Here is a 19,814-nt window from a genome sequence, read left to right as displayed (position 1 = left end):
AGGTGAAACTGAGAAGCTAATTGCTGAGTATCTGAAAACAAGAGATTCAAACAAGAAAAGTACATGCTCATTAAGAGAGACCACTATATAGTCTATAAAACTTTATTAAAATTGGGATTACTTACAAACTCGTACAATAAAAATGAAAAAATATATAATAAGATATCATTATTTTTTCTTACAGAAAAGAGTGAAAATGAGACCCATGGCAAAGAGCCATCCCTGATCATTTTGTTCCTTTCAAATGTTCATGAACATTTATTTTAAATATAAATGACAAATCTTTTAAATAACACTAAGGCATTACCCACAGGGTAAAACTTACCCAGTGATTCCTTACCCCTGTTATTTCACCACCAATTCCAGAAACATGGGAAAGTGAGGCAATGCAGGCTGTCACAGTTCTAATAACTCACATTATGAGCTATCCACTCTGTTGACATAAGAATACTGCCATGCTGTAGGAAAGTTCAGAGAAGGTGGTCTTACCATTTTCAAGTTATTGTCAAGAGCGTGAAGAGGAAGACGACACACATGGATGAGGGCTGTGTGCCACTCCCATCCCCACCAAAGCTGTGCACTGATGCTGGCATGAATCTGCTTTGTTTGTTCCCAGCAGGCTCTGGCCCCCATCACATAAGGCACCAAACATCCTTTCCAAGGTAGTAACCGTCTAGAATCCAACTCAACAGAAACTGAATCAATAAGCTAAGTGATCAACAGATACCACTGGACCACAATTGCATAGGTTTCCCTAAAAATATAACAATCAATTTCTGCTGCATCAAACATAAACCAAGGTTTAGGTTCGTTTGCCTTGGGCAATGGCTATTTTATATGTTTATTACTTGGTTTCAGTGCCGGTGTAACATGAAGGCATAATAGGTCTGTCAAAGTGTCCTCTCCTTGGTTCAGATAAAATTCTTGGCATTTCAATATAGGTTATTATCTCATATGTCAGACCTGAGTCCAAAGGAATACTAGAAGAACATTTAATTTCCTTTCCTCCTACTTCAGTTTTCACTACTCAATTCAGAGAAAAGTTATGAGTACACAGCTAGGAACCATTTTTACGCAGGCATCCATCTGAGCCCATATTTTTTTCCGGAACAACAAAAAGACTGAAGCAATTGTATAATCCATTCCCAAGCCTTTTATGGATACCAGGGCCTGGGGGACTATCTGGCCTACTTGGGTCCTTTCATTCATCAAATCTTTATTGTATATGCCAAGCGAGGACTGGGTTGAAGGGAACACAGTCAAGGAAGACAGGGCTAGGCCCTAGAATGGGATGTATCAGCAAAAAATGGAACATGGGGACTCAAAGTCTATTATCAGCAAAATCCCCTTTGTAATCAACATACAAGTCACAAATTTGGGGGGAGAAATAAACTAGTTTGGGTGGGATGAAGTGGTTATTGATAGGAATTTCTTATCAGAGGATATCAAAGTTGCTAAATTTTCCTTAGTTTTAGTCATTGGTTCCACTGATCTAGTGAAAGCCAGCTGAGTGGGAAAGTGACAGGGAAATGTTTTAGGCCAGCTGGCTCTTAGATTCCCATTAATGGAAGTCATGCTCTACACAACTTGGTCAGACTGATTAGAGGCCATAGATTTCCAATGCTGATGAGACACTGAGCCCCAGGGCCAATTTACAGCTTGATATTTGCCGAGCAAGACGCTGACTTGGCAGCAGATGTGGCTCCAATGTCCAGCTCACTCCATAGTTATGCCTTCAATCTTTCTTGATGAGATTGGTCTGAGAGAAGAGATTATGCTGAAATTGCAAGAGCTGTAACTGCCAGAGAAAAATTAAATGGGGGCTTCAGGTAGTGACTGAGACAGCAGACTAAGTGGCCAAGAGGGAGACAAGAGCAGCTCCTAAAAAAGGTTTATGGAGTCAAGCAATCTCGGGGCACACGGAGGCTCTGAAGCACCTGGGGCAGGGCCAGGACACACAGCACACCAGAGGCACCGTCCTTCACTGTCTGAGCACAGCTCTCATGCTGCGGGACCCACTGTCATCGCCACGGCCTACAGCTCAGTTCTCCAACTACCAGACAGAAAGTAATAAACTGAGTTTGATTTTACTCACCCCAAATTCAAACACTGTGGAAACAACTGGTCTTGAGATGGAAAGTGTATTTTACAAGGAGTTTACTAAACAGAAGAAGAGGAGAATCTCTCTCTGCTTCACAACGCTTTCTCACTGAACTCAAGACACGAGTCAGGAAAAGTCACCCTGGCAGCAAGCTCCAGCTCCCTAAGTAGCTATCTGGGTGAAGGCACCAAAGTCTCCAGGGAAACCTGAGACTACTCGGACAGCTCAATTATTTTTTCAAATCAACTTATGCTCAAATATGCTAGGTCTCAATTTCTATAAATGAGGCAAAAAAAATATTCTATTCCAGAGGCCTTAACAGTTCTTTGTAGAGAGGTACAATTTCACCAGGTACGTAATTCACAAAGGCATAAAGGTTTCCCAATATAAAGCTCCTTTATATTGGGACTGCAACTTTAACCCACAGCATCTGCCCAAAAACCCTTATTTTTCACATCCTACTATATGTCTATTTGCTGCCAGTTGAGGTAGTTGTCACTTTAGGACAGTTTAAAGCTGTGGGAAACACTGGTGGAAATAATCAACTGGCCACCTGGAGGGGAGTCTCAGAGCTGACGTTTTGGAAGTCAGCAACGGAGCCCAGGGCCTTTCAAAATTATCTGCTAAATGACTGGTCTGAAGGAGTCATCACAGCTTTTTAAAAAATCATCTGCCTTCTCCACGATCACAGTAAGCCAGCCAACCTGACACTGTGCTCCTGCCAGGAGTGTCTATTGAGCAATTACAGTTTTTTCCCAGGTTGAGTGAAGATCACAAAGAAAGAACCAAGTGAAGGACAGAGACTTGGGAATTTGCTCCCTCATAAATGACATTGCTGGTTTATAAGGGTACTTTCCGATGGCAAAAAGAATGTGAAACTAACGCCACTGTAATAAAAGGCAGCATGCATCTCTGGTCAGAAACAGAACTGCACATAAGTACAATAAGTTCATGGAAAAGCATATCTGATCCTGATGGCTGAATGAGCACCCAGAGGCAGGAAGATTATCTGGAGGTCTATTTCCTGTGCAAACCGTGGCAGCTACTTAGCTACAACTTGTATGCTGGATCAAGAGACTTCACAGATAGTTTCGGGGCTTACAAATTAACCAGATTTCATGAGGGAGGAGTACGGTCGTGAGGAAAGCTGATAGGAACAGGTAGAACAGGTAGACAAAGGAAGAGAAAGGAAAAGGAGATAGTTTCTTGATTCCACAGCCACTCAAAGATATGTGACCCATGGACAGAAAAAACTGAGAACCTGTAAAAAGCATTTAAATTCCCTAAATAAGATCACTTTTCCTAACTAGCAGGAATAACGCTATAAACCAAGGGGAAGAGAATAAAAGAAATAAAACAAACTAAATTGTACATATTTCCCAGGTGAGGGAACAGACCCTTCCTGAAAGGGCAGCGGGGGTGAAGAGGATCGGGAAGGGAAGAACGCAGACGTATTTTTAAGATGGAATTGAAAGTTATGTATAATAAAAAGCGCCACAGACCTCCCCTACAGAAGAGCCTGCAGGCATGTTCCTAAAAGTAAGCAGGACTTAGAATATCACACGCGTGAGAACTAATTCAAAGCTCAACATCACAGCTCCTGGGGCTTTAATGGAGAACCCATATTAATAATATGTAGGGGCCTCTCTGGGGCTTGTCACTCTGCAGCATTTGCTGGTTCTAGAACATGAATTTGTTACATTTTAAAAAACGTATTCATTTAAAAAACAAGATAGACAAAAGCTATTTTCCTCTTAAAACAGTTAAAACGAGGATTATTCTAAAGTCACTGAAATAAAAGCAGAAGTGAAGGGAGGCTCTGATTGTAGATTTCTCTCTGGAAGATGCAGCCTGTAGTCTGAAAGCATTGCTGCACAGACTTCTCTCTTCTGAGTGTGAGCCACAGTGGCAGAAATGCCATGACTGAATCGACTTTCAAAGGGGAGCTAGAACACCACACTAGCTGTGGCCGTCCAGTTTCTTCGGAAACATGATGGCTTAACTGATGGGAAGCATTTACTACTTTATCCACTCTCCTTCCTCAGGGACCCCAAAGAGACCACCAAGACCATTTCTGGAGGAAGGCCTACTCAGGCCTCTAATCTCAGCGGGAGAATTTCCACACTCTCTCACCCCGTTTCAAAGAGCTGAGAAGCAATTGCACAACACATGTAACATGGACCATCGAGGTACCAAGCCAGTCCACATAAAAATAACTGACCACCACCTAAGTCAGGAAGTTGTTCTGTGTGACAGTGGGGTACTGGGAATCCGAGTCTTCCTCCTCAGAGGATGTTTCTTCATAGGTCTCATCCTGGGCAATGAGGCTCCCTAATCCATACTCCTGCTCGTGGACAGAAACCTCATTTGGCGTGAGGTGGAAAGAGCCTTCCACAAAGTCAGCAAATCTGGAAAAGAGAAGATAATACTCATTAGTAACCTGCCTTCTGCCTTCTCTGGTTTTCTTTCAAAATAAGAACAAATTAAAACCCTTCATATGCTCACAGCTCAAATTATATTGGGTCTAGCCAACATCCCTGTCCCTACTGGCACGTAAGTAGACTAAAACAAGAAATAAGTAGAAAAGGAAAGCTGGGATCGTAGGCCAACATCCCTGCACCCTCATCCTGCTTAATAAGCACTAGTCTATCCTCTTTAGTTATGGAGGTGCTAAGGTTCCTTTAGTCATCTGCAATCCTGATAAGAGAAGTTAAGGGGCATTAGGCATTTTTTCGTGTTTATTGCCCTATAAACTTTATGCCATCAGGATTCCAAATTGAAGCTTCACATAGTCATTGGTACGGTTGCCCCAATAAAAACAAAAAAAAACCAACTACCACTCCACACACACAAAAAAACCACTCAGAGAGCAATGCAAAACTGCCAGAGGGGGACCTTAGTATGGTACCAGAGTCTTCTCCCCTCAATGCTACAGTCAAAGCTAGAGCAGATAGTTCCTTGAGGACCCAGAAAACAGCCTACTACTTAACATATGATGATACATACCTTTCTCTTGACTACTCCTAGATGAAGAGGAAAACAAAGCCTCAAATATAAAAAGATTATCTACAAGTATGATCTCTGTTAAAACTCAAGGTCACAATTACGCTGATAAATGCTTGGCATATCTGGCCAAGAGTTTACCTCTTTGGAGACTGGATTCGAGAAACAGTCTTCCAAGGAGAGCAGCCCGGACTGTTACAATATTCTCGAAGCTCCTCTAAAGCCTTTCGGGTCTCCACCTCTCCTTGTATCCGATACTCTTCTTCTGTCAGGAGACGAGGTGGGACAGTCTTTCCTGTTGCCTTACACATCTTTCTGTGCTCACCAAAATAACATCATGAATCATTAATCAGTAATCTATGTCCATCCTTACCTCCAGCTCCCTTCAGCGGGCCAAGCATACTGCAGAGAGCCTGAACATTAAGATTCATCACGCCCACCTGTCTTCCACAGACACCTTTAGTTATAACGTACTCTTGACACGTTAGACTATGAGTGACAAGTCAGAGTAGTCAATATTATTCACAAATGTAAATAAATTCACTTATTTTCCAATCAATGATAGACAAAATATTTATTTTCCAATAAATGGAAAAGTGACAAGAAAATGATGGTATAAGACTGTGCTCCATTAACTAGGTTCCCCAAACTGAAGGTATCACTTTGACTATCTGTAATAGAACAACCACTGATAACCTCGGAACCTATGACCACTCCATATTCAGTACGCAAGGTGATAACATGCTATGAATTACATCTTAAGATAAGACCAGGACTCCCAGAGCAATCTGAGAGCCAATGTGAAATAATCTGAAACCAGGTGACCTGAGGCATGTGGTATAAAAGCGATATACTTTGCACCACCTAGTGGTATCAGGAACACATGACACTTTGCTGGATGCTTTTATTTCATATAAAGTGACTAGAATAAAACTATAAAAATGCCTACAGAGAGTCTAAAAAAAAAGACTCAGAATAACAAAAGCAGAAGCATAATACAACAAATTGTCATTAACAGAGAGGCTCCCAGGTCAACACCTCTGTATCCTTTTGATGCAATTACATCCCACATTGCACGTTTCAATACAAAGTTCAATGCCTTTCAGTCACCTGTAGGTGATGTACAGCCACTGAATAGGGTACTCCAGGTTCTTAGTACACAGTGCAATGAGGACAGTGGCAAGGGCAATGTGTGGTATCTGGATACTGGAATACATGAAACACAGGCCCATCAGCTGCAAGGTCCAGGTGAGCAGGTTGATACTTCGTTCATTCTCCAAGGGCCCATACTTGTAACAGACTGCAAAACTCATGAATCCAACTGAGAGGACATAGCCTATGAGAAGAGTTATCAGAAGACATTCTTTTTCATCTAAAACTGGTAAAAATAATTTGTGTGGGTGGCAGCAGTAAATTCACTATATAGCACCTATTGAACCAGGAAAATAGACAAGACTTTTACTCAATTATTCACACTTTTTTCAGTTTTCAGATATATTTATTTCTTTAAGTTCCCATCCTTTCTGTTTTCCCAAATTTATTTGGTTCAAATGGAGGATTAAAGCTACATGTTGAACAACTCTAGAATAGTCTGTTTAAAAAATCAAATATATGAAAATCCAGATTAATCACCTCTTAAAGGGTAGATTAGGGGTTACTATCTGTATTACCAAAGGATTCTCACTTTACAGATAAAATTCACTGAGGAATCCTTTACTTCTTAAGATCTTCAAGTGTATTTAAAATATGATTATATTAATAAAGTCAATTTACAGCTTTTTAGAAAGATGCCTATTGTGTTAAAAGAGGTGTACTTATAAACATCAACAAATTAAAGTCTTCCACCTAGCAGCATCATTTTAACTTAAGAGAAGGTGACAGCTGTAGAGGGTTAGAAATAAGTGACGCACTGTGATCCTTAAATGTTAATAAAATGACGTGAACTATTAAACTTTTGTAAGCAAGCAATATGTTTTCATGATCAAATTAACTAAAACAGCCGATAAACATATAAAAAGAAAAGAAAACCAACACTTACTTAAAAGATACTGCCAGTAACACCTCCAGATCTCTTGTAAATTTTTAAAAACTAGTTGAATGAGGTACAAAGAAAAGGACCAGCCTCCCACCAGGATGACGTAAATGGGACTTTTCTAAGACAGAGTAGAAGTGAAAGCAAAAAGTTACAACAGGCTTTCCATACATAAAAGCAGCAAAATGGAACTACGATTTAAAAAAACAAATTCAACCTACTAAAACTGCACAAAAAACACATCTCTTAAAAAGATGTCCTTTATATTTAAAATGCTACAGTCTGCAAAGAACACTGGGGAAATGAAATGCTAAATCACTTTAGAAAGCCTGGCTATGTAATTAGAAATAGGAAGGAGATTTTAATCCCCCACTAGGCAGAGGACTTTAAATAAAAATGGAGCGTTTGCATGTAATCAGGCTCCAAGTTTCATCACTGAAAGTACCCTTCTGAATCAAGGAAAGAGGAGGACATTGACTTATCAGCCATCAACGCAAATTTCCAGTGCACTAAGATTTTCCAAGAAAACACTCATTCAACCATCCAAGCTCAGCCTAACAGCATAGGAAAATTCTGCTGCTTACCTTGGGCATAAACTTGGACAGTATGAAAATGATGATTAGTAGAGAGGCCACAATTCCCACACTCATCCCAGTGGAATAGTAGAAGATTTGGCTTCTGCAGAGAGAAAATTTATTTCATCACTATGTGTGTATTCTTCATACATGCCATTGTTCAAACTAGGACAACTATTCCAGCCAAAAGTTAGAGAAAAGGTACAAGATTAGAGCAGGTATTTGCCCAAAACTTGAGATCAGAAAACTGAAGAGACTGGCATAATGTAGTCACTGTCAGATTATGAGGATTAGCATCAATGAGGTCCCCTCAGATATCCCCCAGATATCTGCTTAGTGTCCCACTCCCATCCCCAGCATCTCTCCCAACCCCATTTCTAATAAGAGTCTTTCTTCTGAGGAACTGCACAGATTCTCCTGGGAGAAGGCAGGGGAAAGAAAACTGCCCAAGTGGAGACTGGAAACTAGAACTCAACTGATTACCCAGAAGGATAAACCAAACACGGGGCCTAAAACAGAGAGCTCCTACTCCCATTCCAGGCTCTTTCTACCAGATAGTCCTCCCTCCCCGGGCTTCTCTCAGGATCCCCAAAATAAGGACCAGCTTTCCCCAACCTCACTCCAGCCCAGCTTCAAACTCCAATTGTTAATCTTTCATTTGCTACTCCACAAATACTCTATTTACTTGTGTACGAAGTTAATGTTGCTTCTGCCTTTGTTCAATGTTTAGTGACCTATACGTTTTCTTCACATCTGTACATGTCACTTTCACCTGGCTTGGTAGTAGGTTCCTAAAGGCAGGAGATGAATAAGTGGCTGATGTTTGTTTCTTTACCAATAAACAGCATGAAACTCAACAACACATGGCCCTGTAAAAACGAGGGCTTAACAGGTTATTTCTAATAGTGGAAACGATGGTGATGTTTTGGCTAAATTCCATTCTGTAATGGGTCAACCTACAGGAGAATTTCATCATTGACAACCTTATTCAATACAAGAAAAAACAAAAAGCATAATGCATATTAAAGTATTTTTCAAAATTATCCAAGCAGGCAATGGCCTAGCCATAAAGGTCCTGGAAAAGGGAATGGCAGCACTTAGTCTTTACAGTAAAAGTCCAGGAGAGGAGGCCTGAGCCTCGTCATTTTGCACCCTAGCCTTGGAACCTACCTGCTCAGCAAGTCTCCACAAAAAAATAGTGTAAGTCCAAGGAGGAAAACGAGGAAGAGTTTGGGGTCAAATCCTGAAATAAATAAAGACTTCTGCTTACTGGAGAACCAAACAGTTTAAGGCATTATAGGAAAAAAGGCAATGTTGGCATTATTGGTCAGCTAATAAAATAAATGCAAAGAGCCCACCTAAACAGCATTGTAAATTCCACACAAAGCCTGGGCACTCTTCCAAAGAGAAAGTACAATTAGGTCTCTGTCTAACCTGTACTTCCCAGAAGACCTTATTTTATTTGGCTACCTACACCAAGGCTAAAAGAAACGAAGCTTTGCTTTTTGGACACAGCCAAGCATGCTGGCATCAGCACTTCATGCGATCACCCACTAGGGGTCTCTCCCACTCTGGCTTTCCAGCCTTAAATCTTCACAGGCTCAGATTCAGCAGATTTGCCTAGAACTTTGGGTCAGGGCCCTTTGCTGTTCTCTAACTGGTTGCTTTTCTTGCCCAATACCACCACCTATTTCCCTTGGCTACACAATCACTGTGCTGGAAAAGGCTACACTCAAACACATCCCACCCAGGACCCGGGGGCCCTAGCAGAGGCCCCTAGTGGCATGCCAGACACTCCCACAGATTTCCCGTTCACCAGCTCTGAGGCTAGGGGAGGTCCACAAACAGAACAGGAGCAAGAGGGATCAGTAAATGTAAAAGGAACACCAAAAAACTGGCCAATCCTATACAGCCAAAGAACTGTGGTCCCCTATGACAACTGGAAGGGCACAACCTATTTTGTTGCAAAACCCAGGAACATTTCTACTACTCACAACATCCAGGACCCTGGGTAGTACCCAAAGAGAGACCAAAAGTCTTGGAGAATTCAACAGGATAATGATCCACCTCCTCTGTGAAACTTTCTCAGACACATTCAGAGAAGGGAAAACGTCTACTAGTTCCACCAAATAAGCCTTAAAATGCAGTGCTCTTCATATTTATTTATGGCTCCACAAATACTTTTTCTACTTGTGAAGTATTAATATGCAGTTCTACCTTTCTTCAGTTTTTATTGTTTAATCATTCATGTCTTCAAATGTAAGCCTGTACATTTCAGAACATCTATCTTTGTCTAGAAGTGCCCAGAAGGCAGGAATATTTGTCTTGCTCTGAAGAATACTAGGCATATCAGCTCAGGGCCATTGGATGTATTAGGAATGCAAGTCTTCAGGATTCTAGGCAAGAAGGTACTCAGAATGACCTAAGGTGAAGTGTCTCGATTCCAGCCCTAAAGGGTTTTATGTGGGGTGGAGTCCCCCTGCACTGTCTGGAGCTGTGGCCTACTCAGGTTATAATCAGAACCAAAATGGAGCTGTCTTGGGCTGACTTCTCTGTCTCACTAATTATACCCTTCAAAGCTCAGTCCCTTCTCACAATATGATCCATCAGAAAAAGAGAGATAAGACTTACTCCGGGTCATAATGACACTGTACGTGGTGTCGTCCTCTATAATCTCAACTTTGAGGCAGGTTTTTGTGCTGTATAGACCCACATTAACATAGGTGTCATTCAATTTCTCTTTTAAAAAGGAGGAAAAAAAGTTCCAGATACTAAACTGCTCTAGCTCCTTCAGTTTCTCCTCATTCTCCACCTGGGTGACTCGTACCAGTTTGGAACTATTTACCCGGATCTGTAATACAAGTAAAATCAGGATGAGAAAAAAAGAAGTAGGAATTTAAACTTTTCACAAAAACAATATTTTTTTAAAGCTTTAGAGTAAATAGCTAAATCAGTAATGGTATCAGTTTTCCACAAGGCTTATGAGAATTATAGAGATGCAGTGGCTAAAATATAATTGGGCAAATAACATCACAAATGGTACAGAGAGGCAGCTGTTAGAACGTCTTGTTGACATGATCTGAATCTACTATTACGCCAGAATATAAGGGGAAAAAAAGAATTCCAAGCTGAAAGAGTTATCAATACAGCTATTTATGAGAGAGCATACAAAGCAAGGGTCTAGAATATTAAGAAAACTGCCAGCCACATAAACAGCCCTGAAAATATTTCTCATAGTGACAGGCTGAGAAGTTCAACCCTTTGTCACAAATCACTGATTACAGGTATATGTTGGTTATAATGTGCCCCAGATGGAATATGATCTTTATATCAGACAATAAAAAAAGAGAATTAAAAAAAAACACCAGAAACCCACCCTTATGTTTTTGATATGAATAACAAATGCCCTTATCAGTAATTATGCTTATAGCAGCAGGAACATTTCCAAAAGGACTCACTTTGTTCAACCATTATTAGAGCCAGACACCCTTGCTTGCCAGGTGGCTCAAGAATATTAGGAAATAAATGAGACTGAAGTCATTCTGTCGAGGGGAAACTTCAGCTCAGGGGTTTATGAAACATCTTGTGTAGAATCCAAACAGAACAGGAGCAGCAAGGCAAAGAGTTTACACCCTGACGGACAGGCGGCGGTTTCCAGCCCCAAGAAGGAATGTGGCCTTTAAAGAGAAAGAGGGGGGTGTGTGTGTGTGAGTGGGTGTGTGCATGCGTGTGCGTGTGTGCGTGTGTGTGTGTGTGTGCGTGTGTGTAAAAGGAGAGACAGGAAGAGAAGGAAGCAGTTTCTTTGGGGAAAAGAGGAAGGAAGTTTACCTCAGGGTCAAGTATTGTAAGCTATTTAAAGGAACAGAGAGAGAGAACAAAGTAGGCATAAACGCTTGCTTATTGATAAAAACACAATTCAGAATAATCTCAACCCTTACAAGACTGCTAATAATGCTTTTTTTTAATTGTGTGTCAAAGTACTCTGTAATCGCAGACACACAGATATTCACAGAAGCAGCCCCTGCCAGGGGCCTCCAAAATATTACCTGGATCCGTGTCCATACATCATGCCACTTTGGGATAAGCACATTTTTATAACAGAATTGTTGATTGGTATTCACAAAATCAACTCGGGATTCCTGAAGCATGACCACGTTTACATCAATTCCGGCTTTAGGCAAAGAAAGGAAATAAGAACATAAAAGAACAAGCTAATAATTATAATTCATTTCATAAAAAGAATTAAACTGATGATTTAAAGTTGCAGATAAAATGTCAGTGATAGAAACAGGAGAAAAACTGAGATGATAGAAGAAATAAGGCAGTTTTATTTCTGTCAAGTTTAATTATCTAAATATTAAAAATAGTCACTTAACCCAGAATAAATAATAATAAAAGCTACTATTAAGTGTTTACTAAGACACAGCATATTGTATATTCCAGCTGTAGGTCCTTGTGGTTGTGCTATGTGGGATACCGCCTCAGCACAGTCTGCTGAGTGGTGCCATGTCTCATCTAACCCTCCCCAAAATGCTATGAGGTAGGCACTTTCATAATCCCTGTTTCACGAATGAGGAAGCTGATGTTTAGGAACGATTAAGTAATTTGCCCCAAATCACACAGCTGGTGAATAGCTTAAGCAAGATTCACATCCAGGTCCTGTTTCCCTTATAAACGTGTAGGTAAAGGAACCCATCTGTTGATTTTCTCTATCCGTTTCCTGAGTAGGATGAATAGAATTGGCAACGTTTTTTGTATATATAGTATCTTAAGCAGATACAAAAAGATCGCAAAGTTACTTTTTTCCAGGCTGTTTTGTTTCATTTCAAGTTTTAAGAGCAGTCAATGATTTTACCAAGACTGAGGATTCTCCCCTCAATCTCAGCTAATTCAAGGTTTAAAAAGTGACCACTCGAGGCCAGCCCCATGGCCAAGTGGCTAAGTTCCCGGACTCCGCTTCAGAAGCCCAGGGTTTCGCCAGATCGAATCCTGGGTGCGGACATGGCACCGCTCATCAAGCCATGCTGAGGCAGCATCCCACATACCACAACTAGAAGGACCCACAACTAAAAATACACAACTATGTACCGGGGGGCTTTGGGGAGAAAAAAGAAAGATAAAAATCTTTAAAAAAAGAAAAAGTGACCACTCTTGTATCTTCCCACCCAAGTTTGCACAAGCTACCTTCTTCACCACAAAATATTTAAATAATTTCTTCCTTGAGTTCTATATTGTACTTAACTTACTAAGTGCTAATCTAAGCAGAAATTTAGTTATCACTCTGGTTCTTAGTATAAAGGTGAATAGATTTAACAAACTAAAAAACAAAACCAAAAGCACAAAAACCTCAACCAAACCTTAGAAAGCCAAAGTTAGGGGCCGGCCCCATGGCCGAGTGGTTAAGTTCGCACGCTAAATTAAAAAAAAAAAAAAGCCAAAGTTACACACAAAAAAAAGGCAATGATGCACACCAATCCAAAATGGTTTTAGGGTGAAGTTAAGACTAATTTTGAAGCTAAATTCAGCCATAAACCTAAATGTAAGAGTAAAATCTATAAAATGCTTAGAAGAAAACACCAGTGTAAATTTTCATGACTGAATTAGGTGATGGTTTCTTAGCTATAACACCAAAGCATAAGTAACCAAAGAAAAAACAGATGATTTGAACTCCATAAAAATTTAAAACTTTTGTTTCAAAAGACATTATCAGGAAAGTGAAAAGACAACCCACAAAATGGGACAAAATATTTGCAAATCATATACCTAATAAGAGCCTAGTACCCAGAATACATAAAGAACTACTACAACTCAACAATAAAAAGAGAAATAACACAATTTTTTTAATCGTCAAAGGATTTTTTTTTAAAGATTGGCACCTGAGCTAACATCTGTTGCCACTCTTCTTTTTTTTTCTTCTTCTCCCTAAAGCCCCCCAGTACACAGTTGTATATTCCAGCTGTAGGTCCTTGTGGTTGTGCTATGCGGGACACCGCCTCAGCACGGTCTGATGAGTGGTGCCATGTCCATGCCTGGGATCCAAACCGGTGAAACCCTGGGCCTCCGAAATGGAGCCCGCGAACTTAACCACTCGGCCATGGGGCCGGCCCCTGGGCAAAGGATTTAAACAGACATTTTTCCAAAGAAGATATACAAATGTCCAATAAGCACATAAAAGGACACTCAATATCATTAGTCCTAAGGGAAACGCACACCAAAGCCACAGTGAAATATCACTTCACAATTAGGACGGCTATGATCAAAAAGAGGCCAATAATAAGTGTTGTTAAGGATATGGAGAAACTGGAACCTTCCTACATTGCTGGTGAGACTATAAAGTGGTGAAACCTCTTTGGAAAACAGTTTGACAGTTCCTCAGAAAGTTAAACACAGAGTTATTATATGACCCAGCAATTCCACTCCTACGTATATATCAAAGAGAACTGAAAACACGTCCACACAAAAACTTGTAGTGAATGTTCACAGCAGCAATATCCATAACGACCAAAAAGTGGAAACAACCCAAATGTCCATCAACTGATGAATGGATAAACAAATGTGGTATATCCATACAAACGAATATTATTCAGCCATAAAAAGAAGTACTGATACATACTACAACACGGATGAATCTTAAACATTATGCTGAATGAAAGAAGCCAGACAGAAAAGGCCACACATCGAATGATCACGTTTATACGAAATGTCCAGAATAGGTAAATCCACAGAGACAGAAAGTTCGATTAGCGGTTGCCAGGAGCTGGGAGGAGAGGAGAATGGAGAGTGACTGCTGAGGTGTATGGAGTTTCACTGTTTCATTGTGGAGTAATGGAAACATTCTAGAATTAGCCAGTGGTGATGGTTGCACAACCTTGTGAATATATTAAAAAACACTGAAAGGGTGAATTTTATGGTATGTGAATTATATCTCAATTTTTTAAAACTCAGTCTTGATATTCTAGGGAAAGAAAAAGTTTTCCTTGACCCTCTTAGGGTCCCTGGCTGATGTGAACATTAAACTGACAGATAGATTAACGGGAGAAAAGCATACAAATTTATTTATTATGTTTTACGTGACACAAAAGCCTTAAAAAGGAAACGAAGACCCAAAGAAAGAGATCTGTTTGATGGTTTGATGAAGAGTGGACAGTCGTGAAGGAGGATGATAGGGTAAGGAGGATGAGGTAATTGCAGTAAACTAGAGGAAACGGAGCTAGGCCTGTGTGAGGATTCTTCTGGGCGTCCCTTTGTCTTTGAAGAGAAGGATGCTCCTTTCCTCCAGGCACAGGGAGGGCACCCCTCACACGAGGATTCTATGGCCGGTTTCAGGGAAGAAGGGCAAGCTTCCCACCTCTGTTGTTTTCTCAAACTCCCTCAGCTTAAAATATTCATTATGCCAAGGTGCCATATTTTGGGATGGCATGTCCTGAACCCCATTTATCAATTTCTCACTAGGGTTTAATCCAATAGTAATTTGGATTTCCTTCAAGACTACCTTTCATAAAATGAAACCTTTCAAAATCCTGTTGACTTTTGTCTCACTAGCAAGCCCACAAATATACCCAAAGAATACCCACTCACAAATATGGATCAAGAGTTTATTTTCCTCTGGAGAGTCTGAGAGTAACGTCATGTGAAGCTTAAAACTACTACATTTACAAAGTCATTGAGATCTGCAAAAACATTGGGGAAGTATTAAAAAAAAAAAAGTTGAACAAGAACCTATCACTTCCTTAAAAGAATATCCAGTCAATTTACAAAGCCCCAAGTAAAAACATACACTTGTCAAAAAAAAAAGATTCACACTTATTAACCCCTTCTCTCCCACAGCACCAAGTAATATAACAGTACACCTTTTAAGCCCATTATTATTTTCAAGAGGTAAGTAACATACAAATTATCTGTCACTAGCACAGGCCATTTGAAAAACGTAATGCCAAGAAAAGGCATCTTGTTTTTAAACTTTAAAATTCTCCAGTGCCATTTTCCTAAAGAAATAAAACTGTTTTATAAAAAGCAGCATCTTTTAAAATGTAGTTCTTCCTTTTCCCAAGTTCCATACCATTCACGGGAAAGAATTTTAAACAACTAAGTAAATAAATAAATAAATAAACTTGAACAGCAGCCTCCTATGGAAATCAGCACCTTGGCCAGCCACATCTTTGAAAATTTATCAAGAAGGAAAATACACCAATTCAGCCTAAGAGCATAATTTGTGGAAACAATCACTACTCTGGCTCTGGCTTAAACTGCTAGAAACATAGACTAAACCAAACGATTTTAAACATACACAAGTTGTCAAAATGCTCACGTTAGAACCTTGTGCTTCCAGTAGCAAAAGGACATACACCACCTCCCTTCCCCTCCCCAAAGTGAGTTAGCCAGCACGTTAAAAAGCAGAATTTATTAAACATTCAAGAAAATGCCTTCTGAGCCCAAATATCTAGTTCTTCTCAGAAACTGCCTTCTTGGAATTTAGTGAATCACAACTTGCTTATTGTGTTTACTCATAAAGCAGCTAGTCAAAGGTTAATAACTTCATAGTTACTTATAATCCTTATGAACTTACTTTTCACTTACTTTTCAATCAACAACACTGATCATTTAACATCTACAGGTAAAAGGTAATGAAAATGATTCACAAAATGTGAGGACTTGAATGGACCCTAAAAAGTCATGAGAAACCACCTCTTCTAATTCTTTTTTTTTTTAAAGATTCTATTTTTTTCTTTTCTCCCCAAAGCCCCCCAGTACATAGTGGTACATTCTTAGTTGTGGGTCCTTTTAGTTGTGGCATGTGGGACGCCGCCTCAGCGTGACTCAATGAGTGGTGCCATGTCCGAGCCCAGGATTCAAACCGATAAAACACTGGGCCGCCTGCAGCGGAGTGCGCGAACTTAACCACTTGGCCACAGGGCTGGCCCCTCTTCTAATTCTTAAATAGCCTCTATTCATTCCTAGAGGTAATCCACTTCACCTCACCTCAAATGCTAACATGAATTATATACTAAAAAGTAAAATAAAAAAAATTAAATGGTACCACACCCAAAAAAAAAATCAATGCAATTTTGGATGGCCTTTTAAGCATAAAAGCAACAGAAACAAATCTAAAGAATAAAATCAAGTAACCACATAAAAAATAGAAATCCTAGGGGCCAGCCCCATGGTTGAGTGGTTAAAGTTTGGTGTGTTCCACTCTGGCGGCCCGGGTTCATGGGTTCAGTCCAGGCGCAGATCTACTCCACCCACCAGCCATGCTGTGGAGACATCCCACATACAAAGTAGAGGAAGACTGGCTTTAGCTCAGGGCTAGTCTTCCTCAAACAAACAAACAAACAAGCAAAAGAAAAAGAGGAGGACAGGCAGCAGATGTTAGTTCAGGGCGAATCTTCCTCACACACACACACAAATATATATATATCTTCTATTTAAAAAGATAAAAGGGGCAAACAAATTAAGGAAAAGTTCTGTAATAAATAGACTATTAAATATATGTATATCCTAAATATATAAAAAAGCACATACAAGTTGATTTTTAAAGTATACAAAAATCAGAATAAAAAGACCAAGAATAAAGAATGCACACACTCTCCAAAAAATTTAAAAGTCTAAAGAGAAAACTTAAATAGTTTACAAACAGTTGAAAGATGCTCCCTCACAAACAATGCAAGAAATGCAAAGTAAATTAGGATATCACTTTCCATCTATCAAACTAGCAAAGGTGTGACAGTCTAGAACATCGAATGCTGGCAATGGTATGGGCCACAAGCAAATACGGCTGAAAGTGGTGTGAACTGGCTTATCTTTGCAGGAAAGTATTTTAGCAAGAAGTTTCAAGGGTCTTAAATATATTTTAGCTTTTGATCTAACAAATCTATTTCTGATAATCCTAAAAAAAAATCCAAATACAATAAAAAACTTATACAGAAATGTTCAAAGTGTTATCTGCAACAATGAAAAACTAGAAACACCACAAATATCCAACCAAATGTTTGAGAAATATTAAGTAAATGGTCTGTCCATAAAATAGTATAGAATACAAGGAAAAACAACATTTATGAAGAATTTTAAGTGACATAGGAAAATGTGTATGCTACAAAACCAAATAAGAAAACTACTTTAAACTGGTGGTATCCAGGGAAGAGAACAGGACTGCTGACAGGTATACAGATGTATTATCAGCTCAAAAACATTTTTTTAATTAAAAATGTGTGGAACAATATGGAAAAACAACAACAAACACAGAGAATAGACTGGTGGCTACCAGAGGGGAAGGAGAGGAGGAGGGCAAAAGGAGTCAAAAGGGACGATGGAGGGTGACGGATGGCAACTAGTCTCTCAGTGGTGAACATGAGGTAGTCTACACAGAAGCTGAAATATGATGTACACCTGAAATGTATACAATGCCATAAACCAATGTTACCTCAATAAAAAATTTATTTTAAAAAAAGTATTGCTTAAAAAAGAAAAGTGGAAAAAGACCAAAAGAAAGTGTGCTAAAATAGATGGCCTCTGAAGGGAATAAACAGTGAGGGTTTTTCCTACTTCTTTATACCTAATTGTACTTGCCAAATAGTCTAAAATAAACTCATATTATTTTTATACTCAAACTTTCAAAAACTTCCAGTGAGAAAGAACTCCCTACCTTTCGAAGTATTCCATTCTAGGTTTAAGCAGCTCTACCTTTTAGCGAGTTCTTCCCCATTACATGACTGACTCTTTGTAGCTGTCACCCATATGATCAGGCCACAAAAAACAAACAGCATCCCCTGAGTTTACTCTTCTCAAAGTCAAGAAGCCCCTGTTCCTCTCTTCATTAAAGAAACTTAAAGACAGACTACTGATGGAGCGCTGACTATGCAGGAGCATCTTTGCCTATGTTTTCTCTTTCATCCAAACAATCCACAATCCCACTTTAGAGGTTAACCATCCGGCCCAAGTTCACTCAGATCATAAGTAGCCCTTCAGATATTACTCTGGGCCCTGCCTCTGGAAAAGCATCTTCCTGGATACTCTCCTCTCCCTAAAAAACTGTTCAGGACGCTGCACTTTGGAACTAGGTCTATGGAACCTGAGACAACCTTAAAGCGGCAGCTCAGGATAATCGTTGTGATGGCATGAGACAGTCGGCAAACCAGGGAGAGGGGAGACAGTATAGTATGTGTTTACAAGATAAGGTTATCTTAATTAACCTTGTGTCAACTGCCTCCAGTGGAAGCTCGGAAATCTCACTTATGTTTCTGTTGTGCATTTAACGACAAGGGAGTAGAAGGAGGTTTTTTACAAACACACTCCAGGTTTTCTGGATTAGAGTAGAAAAGGAAAACAATTTCATCCCAGTCCAAAGCCAATTATCCAGCAGCATGTATCAAACAAGTTTGCTTGAGGAGTGAATAAATTTCCAACAGAAACCTATTCGACGCTGAATGGCGTTCGTATCGTTTTTGGAAACGGGAATGTAACGGCTCCAGGTCCGTTCTACAGGGCCGGTAGAGGCCAGGGTCTTACAGGAGCAGAAGTTGTGTTAGATAGAGGTCACTGCATTTCAGTGAGCTGTAATTATCTGCTCAGCCACCCGTGCCGAGTCCTGACAGAGCAGACGCTCAGAAAGTCTTGCTAACTTGATGAATGAATGGGATGCTCCCTTTCCAGATGCAGCGCTGCCTGCCCGAATGGTCCTCCGTCTCCTTCCTGTTAACCAGGAACCTCGGGGAGGCCCGCGCAGCGCGACGCAGCCCCCAGGACCGCTTCTCCCCCAAGTCCAGGCCTCCCCGCCCGTCTCCCCCCAACTCTGGGCAGCTGCCCCAGGGCCCAGACCCCTCAGTGCCGACGCCGACTCGCCGACCACGAAGCTTCATCCCCCGCGCCACGCCTGCGTCCCTCTGCACAATAACGGTCCGCGCCCTGGGAACATTCACCACTTTCCTAAATATAACCCCACCGCACCCGCCCCCTTGGCAGTGGCTGCCCGGGCGGTACCTGAGCCGCAGACCCAGCAGCCGGAGAGAACCAGGAGCAGCCGCACCGCCCCACCGCCCCCCGTCCCCCAGCCCCAGGGCCCGGCACCAACTGCCGGCGAGACCGCCACTTTCATTCCTCCCGCCAT

General features: G+C 40.5%; 1 protein-coding gene across 1 annotated transcript; it reads right to left on the bottom strand.

The window, feature by feature from the left end:
* Positions 1-88: 88 nt before the first annotated feature.
* Positions 89-19,814, bottom strand: NEMP1 (nuclear envelope integral membrane protein 1). The gene is made up of 9 exons (XM_046643391.1): positions 19,688-19,814; positions 11,758-11,882; positions 10,343-10,562; positions 8,882-8,954; positions 7,721-7,814; positions 7,143-7,257; positions 6,215-6,440; positions 5,246-5,419; positions 89-4,509 (listed from the first exon to the last, which is right to left on the bottom strand). The coding sequence occupies exons 1-9, from the start codon at positions 19,812-19,814 to the stop codon at positions 4,329-4,331; spliced, it is 1,335 nt and encodes a 444-aa protein (XP_046499347.1). The 3' UTR covers positions 89-4,328.

Source organism: Equus quagga, chromosome 1, assembly GCF_021613505.1.
Source record: "Equus quagga isolate Etosha38 chromosome 1, UCLA_HA_Equagga_1.0, whole genome shotgun sequence".
In the NCBI taxonomy this organism is placed as follows: domain Eukaryota; kingdom Metazoa; phylum Chordata; class Mammalia; order Perissodactyla; family Equidae; genus Equus; species Equus quagga.
Note: the sequence above shows the minus strand (reverse complement) of the source record. Positions and strands in the feature narration are given on the sequence as shown.